The sequence below is a fragment of the Olea europaea genome, chromosome 17 (assembly GCF_002742605.1).
Source record: "Olea europaea var. sylvestris chromosome 17, O_europaea_v1, whole genome shotgun sequence".
Taxonomy (NCBI): Eukaryota; Viridiplantae; Streptophyta; class Magnoliopsida; order Lamiales; family Oleaceae; genus Olea; species Olea europaea.
Genome location: NC_036253.1, coordinates 21,525,714 through 21,547,661, shown reverse-complemented (window position 1 = coordinate 21,547,661; position 21,948 = coordinate 21,525,714). Strand labels below are relative to the sequence as shown.

At 34.5% G+C, this 21,948-nt stretch overlaps 1 protein-coding gene across 1 annotated transcript; it reads left to right on the top strand.

The window, feature by feature from the left end:
• The first annotated feature begins 14,472 nt into the window (after positions 1-14,472).
• On the top strand, positions 14,473-15,594 carry LOC111365712. The gene is made up of 4 exons (XM_022986249.1): positions 14,473-14,623; positions 14,743-14,801; positions 14,901-15,049; positions 15,153-15,594. The coding sequence occupies exons 1-4, from the start codon at positions 14,473-14,475 to the stop codon at positions 15,592-15,594; spliced, it is 801 nt and encodes a 266-aa protein (XP_022842017.1).
• Positions 15,595-21,948: the final 6,354 nt, after the last annotated feature.

Sequence of the window (21,948 nt, the reverse complement as noted above, 5' to 3'; positions counted from 1 at the left end):
TCGACAACGAGTAGTTGATTGCATCGATTACGGTTTGTTTTATAGTAATTTTGCAAATTGCGATTATATGTTCTTTCATGTGAGATTTCTTGTTCTTGTTAAAGATTGTTAAGTTTGTGTTCAAAGAAGGGATGATGGAGACTGATGAATTAAGGGCGAGTATGTATTTTCTTTGCATTGACTTAATTGTTAGTACTTAATTCAGTTAAATTGATGACAAATATGCTATCTGATTCTCCCAATGGAGGATGCTTGTTTTTTTATTCCCATTGTGGGATGGGGTGATGGGAGGGGGTAGGTTACAAGTTGCTCATTTCGAAACTCTATAATTTTCATTTTGAGAGAATGGGTGTGAAATGAATATGGGTGGTGGCTTGACGTAGAATTATATGTTAGTAGAAATTCAAATTTGTTGTCTCTTCAGAAACCCCACTCAACAACTTCCAACTTTAGAGACACAGAACGCAAAGATGACCTTGCCATTTACTTTCTTCACTACCATTATACTACTAACCAGCATGGACAGATCTAAGATGTCAGTTTCTATGATCATCTCCTAGACCAAATTGCAAGTTTCTATGGCTGTAGTTCTGCTGCAGGACCAATCCATGTCCAGCTAAATTTGGTAACATATTTCATAGTGGTAAACATGGAAATAGTTTACAAATGTTAAGGTATGTTTGAAAGATAGAGTTGGAACAGTAAAGGTAAATATTAATTATAGAAAACTAAGTGCACAGTTGTTGTTCGGAAGTATTGAAAAAGAATTATTTATTAAGGTCATCTGAATTTGAGCTTGTTCGCTTGTGTTTTGATATAAAAGCATAGTAGAGTATGTTTGGTTCTCCTAAGTTTCAAGGGTAGTTCTGTTGAAAAATATTGAATAAGAATGAAATGTACATGAAAAGGATCTAGTATTACATGCTTGCATTTTGTGCATTAGTTTCCGATTCAAGATCATATTTTTCTTGATATCCACTCCATAGTCCCAACGACAGGTCTCCAAATATTGCCAAGTGAGATTAATCTGTGGTTTCATCCCTTTTAATGAATAAATGGCCTCTAGTTTCGAAACTTAAGTTGATTTTGAATCAGTTTCCAATTAAATATCAATTTTTTGACTATTATATAGTATTATCTGTGTAACCTTCCATATCTTCAATGTTTGAGAGGAAGATCTAACATTTTTTGGACTTCTATTAGATTCAATTTGTAAGTTCAAAATTTAAAATGTCTTAAGAAGTCATTATATTATTTCCTTCTCATCTATGGCAAACTTTAAAATGTCTTAAAGTATCATTTGGCATTGTTTCTCCTTGTTATTGGTGCTCAGCAAAGCAAGGAGTTATTAGGTAAAAGAAAGTGGAATGATCAGAGTAAGGACGAACGTAACTGGCAAAATAAAAGACCAAGCACATGATTTTGTATCGATGGGACGAGTATTACACATTATCCTAAGTGTAATAAATTCCAAAGAGGTGAATGCCTATTTGGAAAGAACACGTGTTTTCATTGTAGTAAGTCGGGACACATTACTTTCAATTGTACAGAGCTCCAAAAGAAGAATGATGATGACCACGACAAGAACAAAAAATGGAAGGCTTGAGTTTTTGCACTAAATCAGCATGAGGCGGAGCAAGACCTGAATATGATAGCATGTATTTTATTATTATTTGAAGTATTTTTTTATGTTATTGATTTTGCATCCTCCGTCACTAAGTCTAACACTATAATTACGAAAATAGGTACTATATTATTTTCTAATGTATCCGCTTATGTACTTTTTGACTCTGGGCTACAAATTCTTTTATCTCTGCATCCTTCGTCGCTAAGTATAGCATCGAATGTGTGAAAACAGATAATGCATTAGAGGTTAGCATTCTTTCAGGAAGAACTTATTACACAAATCAGATGACTAAGGCTATGAAATTAGAAATTGACGAGAAAATACTACAGGAGGACTTATAGCTTTTGGAGATGAAAGATTTCGATGTTATCTTAGGCAAGGACTGGTTGGGACTCAGTTATATGACCATTAGATGTCACGAGAAAGAAATGTTATTTCATAAACTGGAAGAGGAAGAGTTCCATTTCTTTGGAATAATTTTCAAATCTCTACTTCGTCTTGTATCGACTTTACAAGTAGAGAAGATATTGAGAAATGAGTCACGTCAGAGATTCTTTTTAGTACACCAACCAGAATGGATCAAGACATCATTGGAATAATTGTACCTTAGTCGTAGACTTAGTAATTAACTATACTTTTATCGAAAAGCATAAAAATTTAATTTAAGAATTTATTTTTTTAGCAATGTATTTTTTTATGCATATTACCTATTTTATTACGTAGACCATGGCATATATGTGTTTGCCAAATAAATAAAAGGTTTAAAATAAATTTTTCATGTATGCATATATTTAAACAGTAAATAAAACTAAGCTATTTTCTTTATCTATTTTGCATGGTAAATGTCAAAATAAATTTGTTTACATAGTTATCAATCTTGAAACTTTGTGAAATTTTAAGGAAATTTAGGAAACTTCTTATAATATGACATATCCAAAAATTGAATTTTTTGACAACATATAAGGCAGTAAAATATTTCTCAAAATCCCGCAACGACGCGATTTGGAAGATAAATCCGTGCAGTTTACTTCAAATAATATACAAAATTCTACATACATCAGATTGAAAAGATTTTAAGCTTGTTCAGTAACTAACCCATGAGGCTATCAAGCCTAATTGGTTTTGTCCAAAAATTCCAAGTAATGATCGAGTTATGAATTTTTAAAGTTAAGGACGGAAACTGAAATTTTAAAAATAGCAACACTAAATCTTATCACTTACATTTTTTACATGAACGGTAACTTTTACGTTAATTTCTATAAAACATGACTACTTTTACACATAAATAACTAATAAAGATCTTCTTAGAATAGTGTCATAAATTATGTTTATAGAAATCTATTTATTTAAAGAAAAATACATAACGTTTCATAATCGAATAAAAACACTAGGTCACCGACTTCTCCATAACATGTTGCATCTTCAACTACTATCACCCACACCCAAGCAAATCAAATCAACCTTTTGGAGCGGAATCAATCCATGAGTTTAAAACTCAATAGATATCATCGGTGTATTTTGTTATTAAATTACAAAATTCGAACTATAGATTCATACTGTTGCACATAGATGGATTTTTAGCAAAATTCAATTTTTATAGAATTATCATAACAAGTAGAACCGAAGAATGATAATTCAAATTATAGTAATGCAGAAGCATTGTATCCAAGGGCTCCAATTCATTCATACGTTTAACGAAATAACTATTTACACCTCTACCTACCTTGGTTTTTCTTAAAGTATAAGTGAACAAAATATGTGAAAGTCTTTTTTCTTCACACTCTTGCTATTTCTTTAAGCTTAACTTAAGATAAAAGATATTTTTAAGAGAAAATAAGAGTAAATTCAGATTTAAGGAGAGTTTTAATGAAAAAGTGACTTTCCTCTTCTTGTAACCTCTCTTTTTAGTGGAAAATTAAATGGAAGTCTTATATTATCATTAACCTTATTAAATTGAGTCTTTAATTAGAAATTTTAAGAATTTTAAGCCATAAAAAATATTTCTTATAATAAGTTTTATAAAACATTTACATAATGAAAAATAGTGGAAATGAATTATTCATATAATTTGTAACCTATTTCTATGAATGCCTACTAATGAAATAATTATTTCATCCAATTAACTTGATATAATTGTGTTTAATGTCCAAAATGAAGAGTTTTAAACTCAAAAATAATTTTGTAGAAATATACTATAAAAATATCTGCATGGTGATTCGAACCAGGTTTGCATATATGAACTACTATGTAGATGACTATTGTGGCAACTCAGTTCTTCATTAAATCTTTGTAATCAAATTTACTTAAATTTAAATTCTTAAATTGTTAGGATTTTAATTAACTTATGATTTGAGCTTTCATAACCTTAAATGGGCCGAGGTTTCCTAGCTCTTTTTTAAATGGGCTACATCAACCAACTTACAAATATAAAATTCGGGACCTTACATCCCCCCACATCTTAAAAGGAAAAAAAAAACTTGCCCTTGAAATTACCTTAAACTAAACAAACAATGTCAGATATTTGGCTTTAATTTTCGCTTCTGTTTTCCACGTGACTTCTTCTATCCCATGATGTTGCCATTGAACCTTATCTAATGGAATTTCCTTTGTTCTTAGTTTTTGTACATTTTTATCCAAAATAGCAATTGAAACTTCTTCATAAGATAAGTCTTTTTGAACATCCAATTTTTGATAATTCTCTACATGACTTGAATCGTGCATATATTTTCTTATCAAAGACACGTGAAATAAATCATGCACAATAGAAAGTTCAAGTGGTAGAGCTAACCGATGCGCAACGTTATGAACCGTCTCAAGAATTTTGAAATGCTGTCTCAACTTGCATTTTTAACCAAACTTTAGCACACCTTCATAGGCGCCACTTTCAAGACGACCTTTTCACCAACTTCAAAATTCAGTCTTTTCTTCGATTGTCTGCATAACTCTTTTGTCGATCTTCAACTGTTTTTATGCAGTTTTTGATCTTATCAACTGCCAAGACTATTCGTTCGATAATTTCTGGACCTAAAATTCTCTTTTCGTCAACTCTATCCCAATGAACTAGTGATCTACATTTTCTGCCATAGAGAGCCTCGTATGGCGCCATACCAATGATAGATTGAAAACTCTTGTTATAGGTAAATTCTACCAAAGGCAAGTATGACTCCCAACTTTCTCCTAGGTCCAATGCATAAGCACACAACACATCTTCCAATATCTGAATAGTTCTTTTAGATTGACCATCTGATTGATGGTGGTAAGCTATGCTAAAATTCAATTTCATTTCCATTGCTCTTTGTAAGCTCTTCCAAAATTTAGACATAAATCTTGGATATCTATCAGACATAATGGAGACTGGAATACCATGCAATCTTATAATCTCTCTAATGTACAATTGTGTAAACTTATCTAGACTGAACATCATTTTTATCGGAAGAAAATGAGCTAACTTTGTTAGACGATCTACTATTACCCATATAACATTATGTCATCTTGCTGACTTGGAAAATCCTACCATAAAGTCCATTGTGATATTTTCCCACTTCCATTCAGGTATGTCCAATGGATTTAACAACCCTATCAATATTTGATGTTCTGCTTTAACTAGTTGACACACTGTACATTTTGCCACAAATAGGCCTATACTTTTTTTTTCGTATTCTTCTCCTAAAATGTGTTTCGAAGGCCTCGATACATTTTTGTACCATCAAGATTTGCGGTGTATGGGATGAAATAAGCCTATTCCAATATCTCATTCTTCAAAACTTCATCCTTAGGTACACAAATTCTTCCTTTAAACATCAGTGCTTGATCTGAAGATATTCCAAATTCCTTTCTCTTGTCAGTACCAATTTCGTTCTTGATATACTATAAGAATGGGTCTTTACCCCGTGCATCTATGATTCAATCTCTAAGAGAAGTTTGAACCACCAAAGTTTTCTAAACGGATGGTGACTTGCTCTGGTGTGGTAACCATTTCGATTCACAAATTCTCCAAGTCTTTGATCAACTCTATCTGAGTAGTAGGTAATGATTTCAACTATCCCATGGACTTTCTACTTAGAATATCGACAACAACATTAGCCTTACTAGGATGGTAATGAATGTTGTAATCATAATCATTTACTAGCTTCAACCATCTTCTCTGTCTGATATTTAATTCTTTTTATGTGAAGAAATATTTGAGACTTTTATGATCCGTATGAATGTCGCACTTTCCTCCATATAAGTAATGTCACCTTATTGTTCATGCATGAACTACCGTCGCAATTTTTAGATCATGTGTTAGGTAATTCTGTTCATGTTATTTCAATTGCCTTGATGTATAGGTAATCACCTTTCTGTGCTGCATTAATACACTTCACAAACCTTTTTTGTATGAGTCACTATATATAATAAACCCTTCCGGATATGGTTAACACAGGTGTTGTAATCAATTTTTGCTTTAGCTCCTAAAAACTTTGCTAATATTTATCTATCGATTGAAACTTTACTCATTTCCTTGTCAATTGTGTCATTGGTCTAGTTACTTTGGAAAATCCTTCAATATATCTTCGATAGTACCCTACTAATCCCAAAAAACTTCAAATTTCACCAGCATTAGTCGGTGTATTCCAAACAGTTATTGCTTCCACTTTTACTGGATTTACTTCAATTAGTAGAGCAGTAACTACATGACCAAAGAATCCAAGTCACTCAAGCCAAAATTCACACGTTTTAAATTTGACCTATAATTTTTCCTTACGATGTATTTCTAATGCTATTCTAAGATGTTTCTCATGTTAATCTTTATTCTTGGAGTATATCAAAATTTCATCAATGAAGTCTATAAAAAAAGATCCAAATATTGATGAAACACACGATTCATTAAATCCATGAATACCGTTGGAGCATTAGTAAAACCAAATGGCATAACAATGAACTTTATGAATCGATCTTATTCCATTCCAATTCCTTCCCGATACCTCTCAAGGAAAATATCGAATGGATCCCAAATTGACGGGTTAGTGTGAGCTTATCCATATGGTTATGCACTCTTCGAACATAATGTCCATAACGAGTTTTAAAAGCCGTCTTGGGTATATTACTTGCCTTAACCTTCAATTAACGATATCCAGATTGTAAGTCGATCTTGAAAAATACCTTAACCCTTTTTAATTGATCAAACAAATCCTCGGTTCTCGGGATGGGACATCTATTCTTGATAGTCAAGTGGTTCAGCTCCTAATAATCGATACACATCCTCATACTTCAATATTTCTTCTTTATGAATAACACCCAGTTGACTAGAAAGGGGGTGAAGTTTTAGTGGACGGAAAAGAGTGAAAAATGTTTTTAGGAACTCAACCAGAGATTAGTCTCTACTCTAGTATTGACATTGCTGAAGGTTCTGATGGATTTGTTATTTACAGCAATGCCTCTAAGTAGGATTTAGGTTGTGTTTTGATGTAACATGAAAATGTGATTGCTTAAACCTCGAGACAATTGAAAAAGTATGAGCAAAAATATTCGACTCAAGACTTGGAACTAGCAGCAATAGTGATATGACCCAGGAGTCGAGCCCGACGAAGGTGAGTGCGAGTGCGAGACGAGATCCATTGATAATTGATGGAGGACCAATGACGCGATCAAGGATAAAGCAAGTGAAACAAGCGATGTGATTGCTCGTTCAAGAAACCATTGATGGAACCATGTTCGGGACTCAAAATGGAGCAACTTTCATGTTCAGGTTGAAGACCGAATCAACTTGGATCAATTTGTTATCAAGCGACGAAATCGGAGGCTGAAAATAAGTCTGTGTGGCTGCACAGGCAAAAACACCATGCGGCCGTATGGTGGCATACCGAAGCTCAATACGGCATTTTTGTTGAACCATGCGACCGCATGGAAATACACCATGCGGTCGCACAAGCCATTTTTTTGGCGAATTTCCTAATTTTGGCAATTTTCCATATTTTATTAGTTTTTGATTTTTTTCCCATATTTTGGGGGTTATGATCGACTTTTGCACGATTTTTACCTAGTTTTTAGGTTTAGTATAAATAGAAGTTTCCGTTCAATTGTTGAAAACTTTTGACATTATTGATATTGAATTAAAAGTGAGGTGTATTGTCTTCTCTTCATCGTTCTTCATTGAACAACTTCGAATTTATCAAGTGTTAACTTGTAGCGTTCAAACAACCGTTTAATTCTTGGATTGCGTGATCAAGGGGTCTTTCAAGCGTCGTTCTTGTTGGGTTTTTTGGTTCGACTTTCTTTGGGGTTAATTCTAAACTCTTGGATTAATTTGACTTTCTTGGGTTCATCAATCTCGTTGTGGGTTTCGTAGTCAACGCGCTACGGGGTTCGCATCAGTTGGTATCAGAGCTTTGGCTCCAAATTAATTGAAGTTTATATCTTTTCTTTATTTGTTTGGGTTGTTAATTGTTCTTTCTTAGTTCTTCTTTGTTCTTGTTTTCTTTTCATCATTTCGCTGAGTTGTTGGTAGTTTATTCATCTTCTTTCATCAAGGAGTAAAAAAAAAAAGGAAGTACAAAAAAAAAGGAGTAATTTTTTTGATATTATTATTGTTTGATTTTGTTTTTCTACCGACAACAATTCCTACATTGTGTTTGATATTGAGACTATTCACATATTCTTGTCAAAACATTCATCTATTCCATTTATTCAAGTCCTTTGAGTCTCGTGGTCTTCTATTACTATTCGGTTTGTTTGAATTACAAGTAAAACAATTGATTTAGTTCACTTGGTTCTTTGAAGTGCTTGGAGTGAGAATGTGAGTGGTAAAAGGTCGAGTGGTGAGTTTAATAGAGGGAAAAAGCCACAGTGAGTGTTTTTCGAGTGAAATCTTTGTGAGGCATAAAAAAATTTGTGTGATATGATGTCGGAAAGAGAAGGTTCCAACTCAAGCCGAAACGGTAATGAAAACAATGCTTCGGAGGACATGATACGGAGGTTTGAATGGGTACTTGGTGATGTTAGGGATAAAGTGGATAGGCAAGGGGAATGAATGGTGCAAATAGGTACTACAATTGCTAATCTTAGCCGGGGACAAGTGGAGATGTCTAATGCTAGGGGGCCGGGTAAGCATGAATCTAGGAGAGGAAGGCGAGATGAGTATCGTAGTGATGAGGATGATTTTGATGAAAATGACTTTAATATGGGTCGAGCGAGGCATAGGGGCAATAGGATGGAAAGACCGGGTAGAAATAACTTGGGAAATAAAGTAGATGGAAATTTGGAGAGTATTAAAATGACTATTCTGCAATTTAAGGGGAGAAGTGATCCGAAAGCATATTTAGAGTAGGAAAGAAAGGTTGAGATGATTTTTGAGTGCTATAATTATTTGGAGGAGAAAAAGATAAAATTGGCGGTGCTTGAATTCGTGGATTACGCAATATCTTGGTGGGATCAAGTACTTACATCACGGCGTAGGGGTTGGGAAAGGCCAATTAGCACTTGGGGTGAGTTGAAGACGTTGATGAGAAGGAGGTTTACTCCGGGTCACTATTATACGGAAATCTATAAAAAGTTGCAAGGTTTGTACCAAAGATCGAAAAGCGTAGAGGATTATCACAAGGAGATGAAAATTCTTATGATTCGGGCTAATGTGGAGGAAGATGTGGAGGCTAGCATGGCACTGTTCTTGAATGGGTTAAATCGGGATATTGCAAACGTTGTAGAGTTGCAACACTATGTGGAAATCGAGGACATGTTACATGTGATAATGAAGGTCGAGAAGCAATTGAAGAGGAAGGGGACTTCTAGGCAACCGTTAGGTACTTCGACTCCTAATCCAACATGGAAATCGAAGTGGGATGACAACAACAAAAATGGGGCTGTACCTAGAGGTAAAAATGATTGGGAAAAGGGCAAGAATGAAAATGCTAGCAAACCAATATCAAAACCAGAGGCACAACCGTCTCACAATTGGGACATCAAATGTTTTAGGTGTTTGGGAACGGGGCATATTGCTTCTCAATGCCCAAACAAACGGGCAATGGTGTTGCAGGATAATGGAGAGATTGTGAACGATAGTGATGGCGAGTTTGATGACATGCCGGCATTGGAGAATGTTAGTGAAGAAGAAAAAGTTGAAGGGCCGGTTGGGGATCTACTAGTCACAAGGCGAGCTCTCACTACTCATGTCAAAGCGGATGACTTGGAGTTGCAACGGGAGAACATTTTCCACACTCGATACCATGTCAACAATACGGTATGTAGTGTTATAATTGATGGTGGGAGTTACACTAATGTAGCTAGCATATCCCTTGTAGAAAAATTGGGTTTAACATTGTTGAGACACCCGAGACCTTATAGATTGCAATGGTTGAATGAGAGTGGCGAGGTGAGGGTGAATCGAAGGGTGCTACTTAATTTGTCAATTGGGAGTTATAAGGATGAGTTAGTGTGTGATATGGTGCCAATGCAAGCGGGACATATTTTATGGAGCGACCATGGCAATACGATAGGAAGGCTATGCATGATGGGTACAAAAATCGATATAGTTTCATTAAGGATGGAAGGACCATTACTCTTGTGCCATTAACACCGGCGCAAGTCTATGAGGACTAATTAAAATTGAGAAGTGAGGAAGAGAGGAGAGCAAAAGAGTTAGAAAAAATGAGAGCAAATATTGAGTTGGAGAAAAAGAGAGAAAATGTTGAGATAGCCATTAGAAAGAAAAAGAGAGAGCAATCACAAGAGAGAAAAGAAAAAGAGTGCCCTGAGAGAAGAGAGAAAACACGAGCGATTTTTTTTGCAAAAGAGAGTGATTTGAGGAGGGCGGTAGTTGAGAGAAAAGAGATGATCTTGTTAGTTTATAAGGAATCACTCCTCAATTTTGAGGAAACTAACCCACCCCTCCCTAGTTTGGCTAAGTCGTTGTTGCAGGAATTCGACGATTTATTTCCGGAGGATGCACCAAGTGGATTGCCGCCTATTCGAGGCATTGAACATCAAATTGACTTCATACTCGAAGCTATCATTCCAAATCGACCGGCTTATCGAAGTAATCCCGAGTAGACTAAGGAGCTTCAAAGCCTAGTGGAGGAGTTAATGAGCAAAGAATACGTGAGGGAAAGTATGAGTCCTTGTGCGGTACTGATCTTGCTTGTGCTAAAAAAGGATGGAACATGGCGAATGTACGTGGATTGTAAGGCTATCAACAACATAACGGTGAAGTATCATCACCCTATACCTAGGTTAGATGATATGTTTGATGAATTACATGGTGCTTGCATATTTTCTAAAATTGATTTAAAAAGTGGGTATCATCAAATTCGTATGCGGGAGGGTGATGAATGGAAAACGACTTTTAAAACTAAATATGGTTTATATGAATGGTTGGTTACGCTGTTTGGACTCACAAATGCACCTAACACTTTTATACGTTTGATGAATCATGTTTTACGTACTTTTATAGGAAAATTTGTTGTTGTTTATTTTGACGACATCTTAATCTATAGCAAAGACCTAGGAGAGCATTTGGAACATTTAAAGTGTGTGTTAATTATTTTAAGGAAAGAACAACTCTATGCTAATCTTAAGAAATGCACATTTTGTATGGATAGAATTATTTTTCTTGATTTTGTAGTTAGTGATAATGGGTAGAAGTAGACGATGAAAAGATAAAAGCTATTAGAGATTGGTCGACACCTAAAATCATAACGGAAGTTAGGAGTTTTCATGGTTTGGCTAGTTTTTATAGGCGTTTTGTGAAAGATTTTAGTACTATCATCGCACCACTCACTGAAGTAGTTAAAAAGAGTGTAGGTTTTTATTGGGGTGATGAACAGGAACTTGTATTTAATACTATTAAAGGTAGATTGTGTGAAGCATCTGTTTTGGCATTACCTAACTTTGATAAAACATTCGAGATTGAGTGTGATGCATCAGGAATAGGGATTGGAGCTGCTTTAAATTATTCTATATATGACAAGGAACTTTATACACTTGTTCAAGCTTTGGAGATTTGGCAACATTATCTATGGCCGAAGGAGTTCATAATACACATCGATCATGAGTCACTAAAGCACTTGCGGGGACAAGGTAAATTGAACAAGAGGCATGCACGATGGATGAAATTCATTGAGACCTTTCCATACGTCATTCAGTATAAACAAGATAAGGAAAATGTGGCGGCGGATGCGTTGTCGCGAAGGTACGTATTGCTAACTACTTTTGATTCTAAGCTACTTGGGTTTGAACATATTAAAGAATTGTATGAAAAAGATATTGAATTTTCGGATATTTATTTGTCATGCATAAAAGGGGAGGCATGAGGGGTATTTATTTCGGGAAAATAGGTTATGTGTTCCTAATTGTTCTATTCGAGAGTTGTTAGTAACGGAGGCACATAGTGGTAGATTGATGGGACACTTTGGGGTTCAAAAGACTTTAGATGTATTGAAGGAGCATTTTTATTGGCCTAAGATGAAAAGTGATGTTGAGCGAATTTGTAGTCGATGCATAAGTTGTAAAAATGCTAAATCTAAGGTTTTACCACAAGGTTTGTACACACCTTTACCTACACCTAGTGAGTATTGGGTTGATATCTCGATGAACTTTGTTTTGGGTTTACCTAGGACTAAGAGAGGTCGGGATTCTATTTTTATGGTTGTAGATAGGTTTAGCAAAAATGGCACATTTTATACCATGTCACAAAACTAACGATGCCACAAACATTGCTGACTTATTCTTTAAAGAGATTGTGCATTTACATGGGGTTCCTAGAAGCATAGTGTCGGATCGGGATTTCAAAATTTTGAGTCACTTTTGGAGAGTTTTGTGGGGTAAGTTAGGCACTAAGTTACTATTTTTCACAACTTGTCACCCACAAACGGATGGGCAAACCGAGGTAGTGAATAGGACTATGACACATTTGTTACGCACAGTAATCAATAAAAATTTGAAGAGTTGGGAGGAGTGTCTACCATTTGTTGAATTTGCATACAATCGAGCTGTTCACTCTACTACGTCATATTCTCCATTTGAAATTATATATGGTTTTAATCCACTAACTCCTTTGGATTTAATTCCTTTACTAGTGAATGAACGTGGTAGTTTAGATGGCAAAAAGAAGCGAAATTGGTTAAGGCACTCCATGAAAAGGTAAAAACGCAAATTGAAAACAACAGTAAGTTGGTTGCGTCACAGGCAAACAAAGGTAGGAAGCGCGTGATATTCGAGCCAGGAGATTAGGTTTGGGTACACCTTAGGAAGGAGCGGTTTCCGAGGTAAAGGAAGTCCAAGTTGCAACCAAGGGGCGATGGTCCATGTCAAGTGATTGGAAAGATAAACAACAACGCTTGCAAGTTGGACCTTCCAGGTGAGTACAATGTTTCGGTTACTTTTAATGTATCTGAACTCTCTTTGTTTGATGCAGGTTCAGATTCGAGGACGAATCATTTTGAAGAGGGAGGGGATGATATGATCCAGGAGTCGAGCCCGACGAAGGCGAGTGCGAGACGAGATCCGTTAATAATCGATGGAGGACCAATGACGTGATCAAGGATAAAGCAAGTGAAACAAGCGATGGGATTGCTCGTTCAAGAAACCATTGATGGAACCACGTTCGGGACTCAAAATGGAGCAACTTTTATGTTCGGGTCGAAGGCCGAATCAACTTGGATCAATTTGTTATCAAGCGACGAAATCGGAGGCTGAAAACAAGCCTGTGCGGCCGCACAGGCAAAAACACCATGCGGCTGCATGGTGGCATACCGAAACTCAAGACAACATTTTTCTTGAACCATGTGGTCGCACAAGCCATTTTTTTGGCGAATTTTCTAATTTTGGCAATTTTCCATATTTTGTTAGTTTTTTATTCTTTTCCATATTTTGAGGATTATGATCGACTTTTGCACGATTTTTACCTAGTTTTTAGGTTTAGTATAAATAGAAGTTTCCATTCAATTGTTGAAAACTTTTAATATTATTGATATTGAATTAAAAGTGAGGCATATTGTCTTCTCTTCATCGTTCTTCATTGAACAACTTCGAACTTATCAAGTGTTAACTTGTGGCGTTCAAACAACTAGATTTAATTCTTGGATTGCGTGATCAAGGGATCTTTCAAGCGTCGTTCTTGTTGAGTTTTTTTATTCGACTTTCTTTGGGGTTAATCCTAAACTCTTGGATTAATTTGGCTTTCTTGGGTTCGTCAATCTCGTTGTGGGTTTCGTAGTCAACGTGCTACGGGGTTCGTATCAAATAGTTCACTCATTAAAGAAAAGGTGTTATTATCTCTATTATGGGAAGTGTGAAATCTATACAGACCACAAGAGTCTCAAATACTTCTTCACATAGAAAAATTGAATATGAGACAAATGAAATGGTTGGAGTTAATTAAAGATTATGACTTTACAATTTTTTACCATTCGGGTAAAGCTAATGTAGTCGGAGATGCCTTAAGCACGAAGACAGGATTGCAGCTAGCAATTTTACCTATGTTACAGGAACACTTGATAAAGGACTTTGAGAAACTGAGATTGGAATTGATCACACCACCGACTCAAACTATAGCGTGAATAAAAGCATTTATGATTCAACTTACTCTTTAGGATCGAATCAAGGAAGCATAGGATAAGAACCCATTTCTGTGGAAGATTAAGGCCTCATTGGTACAAACAAACGTATAGGATTTGAAGTATTTGCAGATAAAGCACTGACTTTTAAAGGAAGATTGTGTGTACCTAAGGATAAAAATATAATAAATGAGATATTGGAAAAAACTCAATCTACCCATATGTTGCACATCCAGGCGGTGTAAAAATCTATCAAGATCTTTGAGGTACATTTTGGTGGAGAAACATGAAAAGAGAAATTGGTTTGTTCGTGGAGAAATGTATTGTCTATCAACAAGTCAATATAGAATATCAAAGGCTATCAAAACTACTGAAACAGTTGGGTATTCCAGAATGGAAATGGGAACAAATAGTGATGGACTTTGTGGTAGGCTTTTTGAGATCAGCCAGAGGTCACAACGCTATCCAGGTAGTGGTTTGATCGTTCGACAAAGCCAGCTCATTTTCAGCCAATCAAAGTAAATTTCAATATAGAACAGCTCACACGGTTATATGTCAAAGAGATAGTTAATTTGTATGGAGTTCCAGTTACCATTGTCTCAAATAGAGACCCGAGGTTCACATTAATATTTTGGAGAAGCTTGCAGGCAACCATGGGAACGAAACTAAACTTTAGTACCATTCATCATCCACAAATGGATGGATAGTTGAAAAGAACCATTCAAACTCTTGAAAATATATTGTAGGCATGTGTTTTGGATCTTGGTGGTAGTTGGGAGACACATCTACCGTTGGTGAAATTTGCTTACAACAATAGCTTTCAAGCCACTATCGGTATGAACACTTATGAAGCTCTTTATGGTAAGAAGTGCAAATCCTCATTCATTGGGACAAGGTCGGAGAAAATAGAACTTTAGGTTTTGAAATCATTGAACGAATAGTTGAAGCAGTTGGCAAGATTAGAGAAAGAGTAAAGACAGAATAAGATCGACTGATAGGAGAAATGATTTGAAATTTCAAGTGGGTAACAAAGTTTTTCTGAATGTAATACCAATTAAGGGTGCATTGAAATTTGGTAAGAAAGGAAAGTTCAGACTATTGTTTGTTGGGCCTTTTGAAATTCTTGAAAGGATTGGTATTGTGGCTTACCAACTTGCCTTACTACTTGAACTCACAGTAATAGATAATGTGTTCCGTGTTTCGGTACTTAGAAATAATGTTCATGGTCCCAATCATGTTGTGTGTTATCAGATATTTGAGGTACAAAAAGACTTACCATGTGAGGAAATCTCAACGATGGTTTTAGATAGAAAAGTGTACCAATTAAGAAATAGAGAGGTTCCCCTAGTCAAGGTTAAATGTCGAAATCATGAACTTGACGGGTCAAATTGGAAGAAGGAAGAGGAGGTTAAAGCCATGTATCCAGAACTCTTCCATTAGCCAAGCTAAATTCTTGAAGATAAAAATATTTTAAGAAGGTGAGATTGTAAGACCTAACAAAAATATTAATTCATAGAATAGAATTTAATTGTTCTAAATGCTATACTTTATATTTTGGAATATTGGGGGACTAAAGTGTTATGTGTGTTAATCCAATTTTAAATGGGTCAAATATTTAGTTATTGATAAAGCGATGAAAAATATATCAATAATAGGGCTCGTTGGATAGCTCGTATTTAACCATGTATATTAGACTCCATAAAAAATTAATTCGAATAAGCGAACCTAAGTTATTGAAGTTTAAAGAAGTTGTTGTTGATTGATTTTGATTTATATTAAATATTGTGTTTGAAATAGGTAGCATCCACATGTAGAATTAGATAGAGATATGGCGGTTTTGTTTTTTTGTTGAATGGGATAATGATGAAGTAGAATATTCTTGATAGCGACCTTTGCATGATGGCACACGACTGTATATAATTCTATTCTACCAAAAAAAGTTTAGTTGTCTTTTAACTTAAATACTATGGGTTTATCTCTTTATTCACACGCACAAGAGTATATATGCACATACACGACACAGAAGTATAGGCGGAAAATAAGATTTGGAACGTGATTTTGATATTCAAATTATTTGGTCTAATAAGGTAGAATAACGAGGTACAGTTGACTTTATCCCTTTTAAATTATTTCTTTCATTTTAAATTATTATACTAATGAAAGTTAAATATATGATATATTATGTATGTTATGACCATCTAGTACCAAAGATATGATATTTATTGAGTTTTTGATGATTCTTAAAGTTTTGATAACATTATGATATTTTTGACACATATTTAAATCTTTTATTTGGAATTGCACCATTATTTCGTGTCCTATTAAGTATTTTCATGTACTCACCATTTTTCCCTACACATCATTAATAAGAATGGGTCGTTGGCTGGAGGGCGATAAGGTGTAGTCAATGTACCAGAATTTATGGGACTCAATAAAATAATCCAGTGTAACAAGACAAATTTTTACTATTTTTTAACACATGAATAACTCTTTAATGAATTTGGAGCAATTATTATGTTTCCTACTTTTAAATATTATGTGATCGTTAATCTTTATGCACTTACTGTTCAATGGAGTAAATTAGTTCTGAGTTTGAGTTGTATACTAGTTAGGTGATAAATAAAATGATTAAAGAATATGGAAAAATTGCTCGTCGATTTTTGTGTAAACTATTCATACATAAAATTCATTAATAATTAAATTTCTAAGAACCCCTTTTTTTGGTAGCGACTCGAATATATAAAATTTGGGTCGTTAATGGTCACAAACTTATAAAGGTAAAAAAGTAAGCTGTCTTGTTTGTTTTTTGTAACCAGAACAATGATGGTCACAAACTTAGAAAGCTTATGTCACAAATCAAGTAGTATAGTCACAAAGTTACATGAGGATTGTTGATTCCATATTATTATAAAAATTGATATATTACAGCGATAAAAATAAGTGTTATCACCATAAAAGATATTCTCTTAACTTTTCATACATTGTATCCAATTGTTGCATGTGATATTCACACCAATCCAATGTGTATGCTCGAATTGCAGAGTGGAAGGGATGTGTTATGTTATGACCTGACCTGCCAAAATGAGTTTTCAAGTTTTTAAGTAAATGGAACAAACATATTCAATACATTGCCTCGAGAAATACAACTCCAATTGCATTCCTTATAGTATTATGTCTGCCTTGATACTATACACAATCCGCCTCTTGCTTCACACACCCATTTTAACATTTCAAGAATTCATGTCCATGACCTATCTTTCTCATTGTCCCTTATCCCAAACGCAAGTACAAATATATTGTTGTTCACGTCTTGTGTACAGGTTGTCAAAAATGTTGCACTGTAACGACTATTTAAATATATACTATCAACAACAATAAGGCCTACAAAATTTTCACCTAGTTATCGATGCACCCAAAGCCTTAGCAGTATTTAAATTGGCTTATATGATCCATCTCTATCTTGTCTGTTGGGAATCTACTTATACATGCACAGCGGAATTTAAAATAATTTTCGATTCCCACCAAGAATCGCCTTTGTGTTTAGATAGAAATTGTGATAAGATTGTACCTTTTTCAGATCTGCAATTCTTTTGCTTTTCTTTTCGTTCCACAACCTTGATTTGCCACCACAGCTGTCCAATTGTCCAGCCTTCAACGGTGATCCACACAGAGAATATGATTGCAGCCTCTAGGGTTTTCTCTTGTGCCAGCAAGAATAATGAAAACCATATTGGACCTCAAACCCTAGTTATGTATTTATATAAACCCAAATAGGCTCGGCCCGGCCCGGTCCGATCCAATAATTAATTAATCCAATTAATTAAACTCGGTCCGTGAATTAATTAATCCAATTAATTAATTCGAAAATATAAATAACAAATTCAATTAATTAATTTATCCAACGATTGTTAAATTAACCAATTGGCAATTTACAATCTTCCAATTCTCTTTTGTGTGTGACCCATTAGGTTCCCGACCACGATGCCTAACGACATGAAATATTATTTTGATCTAATCAAAATTGATAAATTAAAATACCCTTTTAATTTATCGTCAATTCACATTCGCCGTCCCTGATTGACATCTAGCAATGTGTCAGGGCAATACATGTGACGGGAAATGTCACGTGGTACGATAAAACCAAATTCGTTCGTTTACCGTGAAACTATAATCTCTTCGTCAATATGATCCGATCAATTACGAGATATGGAGTTGTGTCAATCTCGATCATCGATCATATCTTTTACTCCACTATTAAGTCAATATAAGTCGAAAACTCCTTTTCGACTTATGAGTACACATTGGCCAAGGATTTCATCATCGACTTAATTGAATGAAACGCAGATCATAATCTCCTACTATCTAAGAGTGACGACTCCTTTATTGATCAATCACAACCTTCATACGATTCTTGACATACCCGAACGATATCGTATTAGCGGCCCTTTTCAGAGCAACATCCAATACCGCCAAAGTATGACTGTCCTCGTATAAGGTACTATGACGACCTCAAATCAAAGGACCAATTCCACTACCGAACGTTAGAGATTAACCACTGACACTCAGATAGTTATCCATGTAGAATCTCTCGACGGGTTTCCAATGTTTTGTTATATAACAAAAACATCCACGTATTCATTTAAGTGTCACCACACTTTAGCTTGTGAGATCAGCTACTTACTTCACAAGTAAGAAATGCCATGCGTGATGGTCTATCCGTAATAACGATATTCGTATCTCGTTATTACTTACGACCACGGATGATTTAAGATTCAATCAGATGTAATTTGTATCTCACAATCACAACTCCTTGTGATTAACAAATTACGAAGATTTGAATCTACGGACTCTATTATTTATTTAATTGTCTATTAATTAAATAATAGATCTGCCATTTAATTGCATTAATTATATATAAAAGTATTTATGTCCAAAGTTGATTGGACCTAGGGCATAATACTTACATTGTCACCGTTCCAATGTTTATTTGTTGCAGCATATAGAAATAAGAAGGCAGCCTCCCAAATGATGTAGTTGAGTCACCTCTAACCATCTTCAAGGTGTGTTCGCACGATCTCTACGCCTCTACATAATTAATAGATACTCCATACAAATATAGTATGTCATTTGATATATCATTTGAAGTTTAAATGGTCCGTGATGGTGTATTTTTGTAACTGATGCAATTTAGCACAATTGAGATAGATACTTGTCGATGAGATTCTAAAACAATATTTGTGGAGTATATCTGATCATTACCCATTTCCTTAGATATTGTACATATTTGTTTCCCACAATTGCAAATACTTGAATGTCCAATTGTAATCACTTTGCGAACATTTTACTACATTACTCTTTGTTCGATCTCAACACCTTATGCTCAAATTTGTTTTAGATTGCATAAAATGCCAAGCAGATCTTAAGAGTTTCCTTGTTACGAATCACCTTGTCTTTTACTATCCCTCTTGCATCGGCATAGATACTAATGTCACATCTTCATACATTTCTTTGTCAACGGTAATAGCTGAGTCACAAATATCATAAGGTATTTGTTGCAAAGAAAACAATTAGGCGGAGATCCCTATTATTGGTTGATGACTTGGGACGTGGTAATATACATCTTGACTGCCAAGGATATGTTGGTAGAACTTCAACATTTATAGGATAACTTAAAGGATGTGCATCAATAGATTTCAACCCCAGGTATGAAAGAACGTTACTGTCACTGAAAATTCTGACTAGAGGCAATGTAGAATTCAATGAAACTGTTACTATCCCTACATAACCAATCCCCAACTCCCATATAACTATGTCAACTAGCTTAGCATATGTGCGAGATTCATCTAGCAGAATTAGGGATGTGTGACCTCCGTACAATAAGCAAACGTGTAAAAACTTCCATCACTGTTTACAATAAAATTATATTAATTCACACTCGTAGCATACATAAGAATAATAGTAATATCCACAGTTTATTACATGGGTTCCAGATTACATCACTGGACATATACATCTAGATCACAAATTTAATGGTTACAATCTTCTGTTTGTAAATATAGGATTAGTCCTAATTTGAAATATTATACACAATAGACAACAAATAACAGAGTTGTTGAAGATAACATCACTGTTCACAGGTAAAAACAATGGTTCCGATCATGAATGTTAGAAATCTGAAATTAAAAGATAATGGAAACAATCACATATTAAATACAGTTTACAAAAAGTTCCCTAATGAGATGCACTAATCACAGACAGATGCACTGCTCACAACAATTGTTATAATCATGAAGGTTAGAAATCTGAAATTAAATTTAAAAATAAGAAAAATGGTCACAAATTGAATACAGTATACAAATAATATGATTTGCTCACAGATAGATGAACTGGTCACATATAGATGTAGTGATTTCATAATCGTGTTGAAGATTATATGAGTACCTTGGTAGATATAGATAAGTCGAAATATAAATTCTTCAAAGCTATACGACCCAAAATTAACTGGAATGAAAGTTGAATCACTCGATTTTGAAATATGGAGATTTAGATTTAGAAGATTGTTCAGTCAAGATGTTATGATAATTCCAATCGGGTGAATCTAAAAAAGCAATGACAACATTGTGACTTAATCACGTTGATGATCAAGTAGAATAATCAAATTTATGGCCAATTTGTATGATAAATTGCTAGAGATTTTGTAATGGAAAGGGTAAATCTTGTTTAGAGAGAGAAAATGAGAGGTAAAGATAAATGTGATGTGAGATTAAGATATATTTAAGGTAAGAGATTTTGTTATAAAAAAGGGAATAAAATCTACATTTTAAGATGATGGTAATGATGTTTACTTATTATTTTTTTTTTTAATGACTTAACACTGAAACTTTTCTAAAGTTTGATAAATTTGAAATTGTATTAATGTCTTGTAGTTATGTGTTTTTTTCCCTTAATTTTTTATGCATAGAGAGACCAAGTGATACATGTTCTAAGTGCATCTAGAATTCCTTGAAGAAAAAATGAAAATCTACCATATACAAAGGGAATTTGCATGATAAATAATAATAGAACCCTAATTTTGATTTTTGATTAGCCATAGACACACTATTACATGACCATGAACAAAGATCTTATACCTTCCTTGAATAACAGTGGAGACATTGCTTCCACTATTCATATAGTTGGGAGTTGGGACTCAACCTGATTATATACCATGGAGATCCTCAAGAAGAAGCTCATAGTTCTTGACTTTCTCTTTCGTTTTTATGTCGCCAACAGCCTTGGCTAATTTCTATCAATGCTCTAACGCTTTTCTGTCGAGCTATGTCAGTGCCTGCTGGAATAGACCATCCCTTTTCTTTTATGCATTTCCCTTTCTCATTATAACACTTGTATCACTAAGCATTTTTTAATCGAATTCTTAACTTTGATAGTACATCTCATTCTTGATGATAATATATTAAATTATTCTGTTTGGGTCCTTTGAAATGAGAGTGATGCGAACCCACGTAGAAGTTAAAACTACGGAACCCATGATAAATTAAGCCCTTGTTTGATCCCCATTCTTTAAAAAAAATGAATTCTTACAGTGTTTTGACATCATTTCAATCACACATTCTTCAATAAAATAATATTACACGTAGATCCAAAACTTTTCCTTGTTTTTTAACCACGCATTTCACATCAATACACTATTCAAAAATTCATTTTTTCACTCAAAATAGGGCTCAAACAAGGGCTAGATCAAACCCAAGAAAGCCAAGAATCAACCTTTGAAAAGCTCGACCTGATAAACTATTG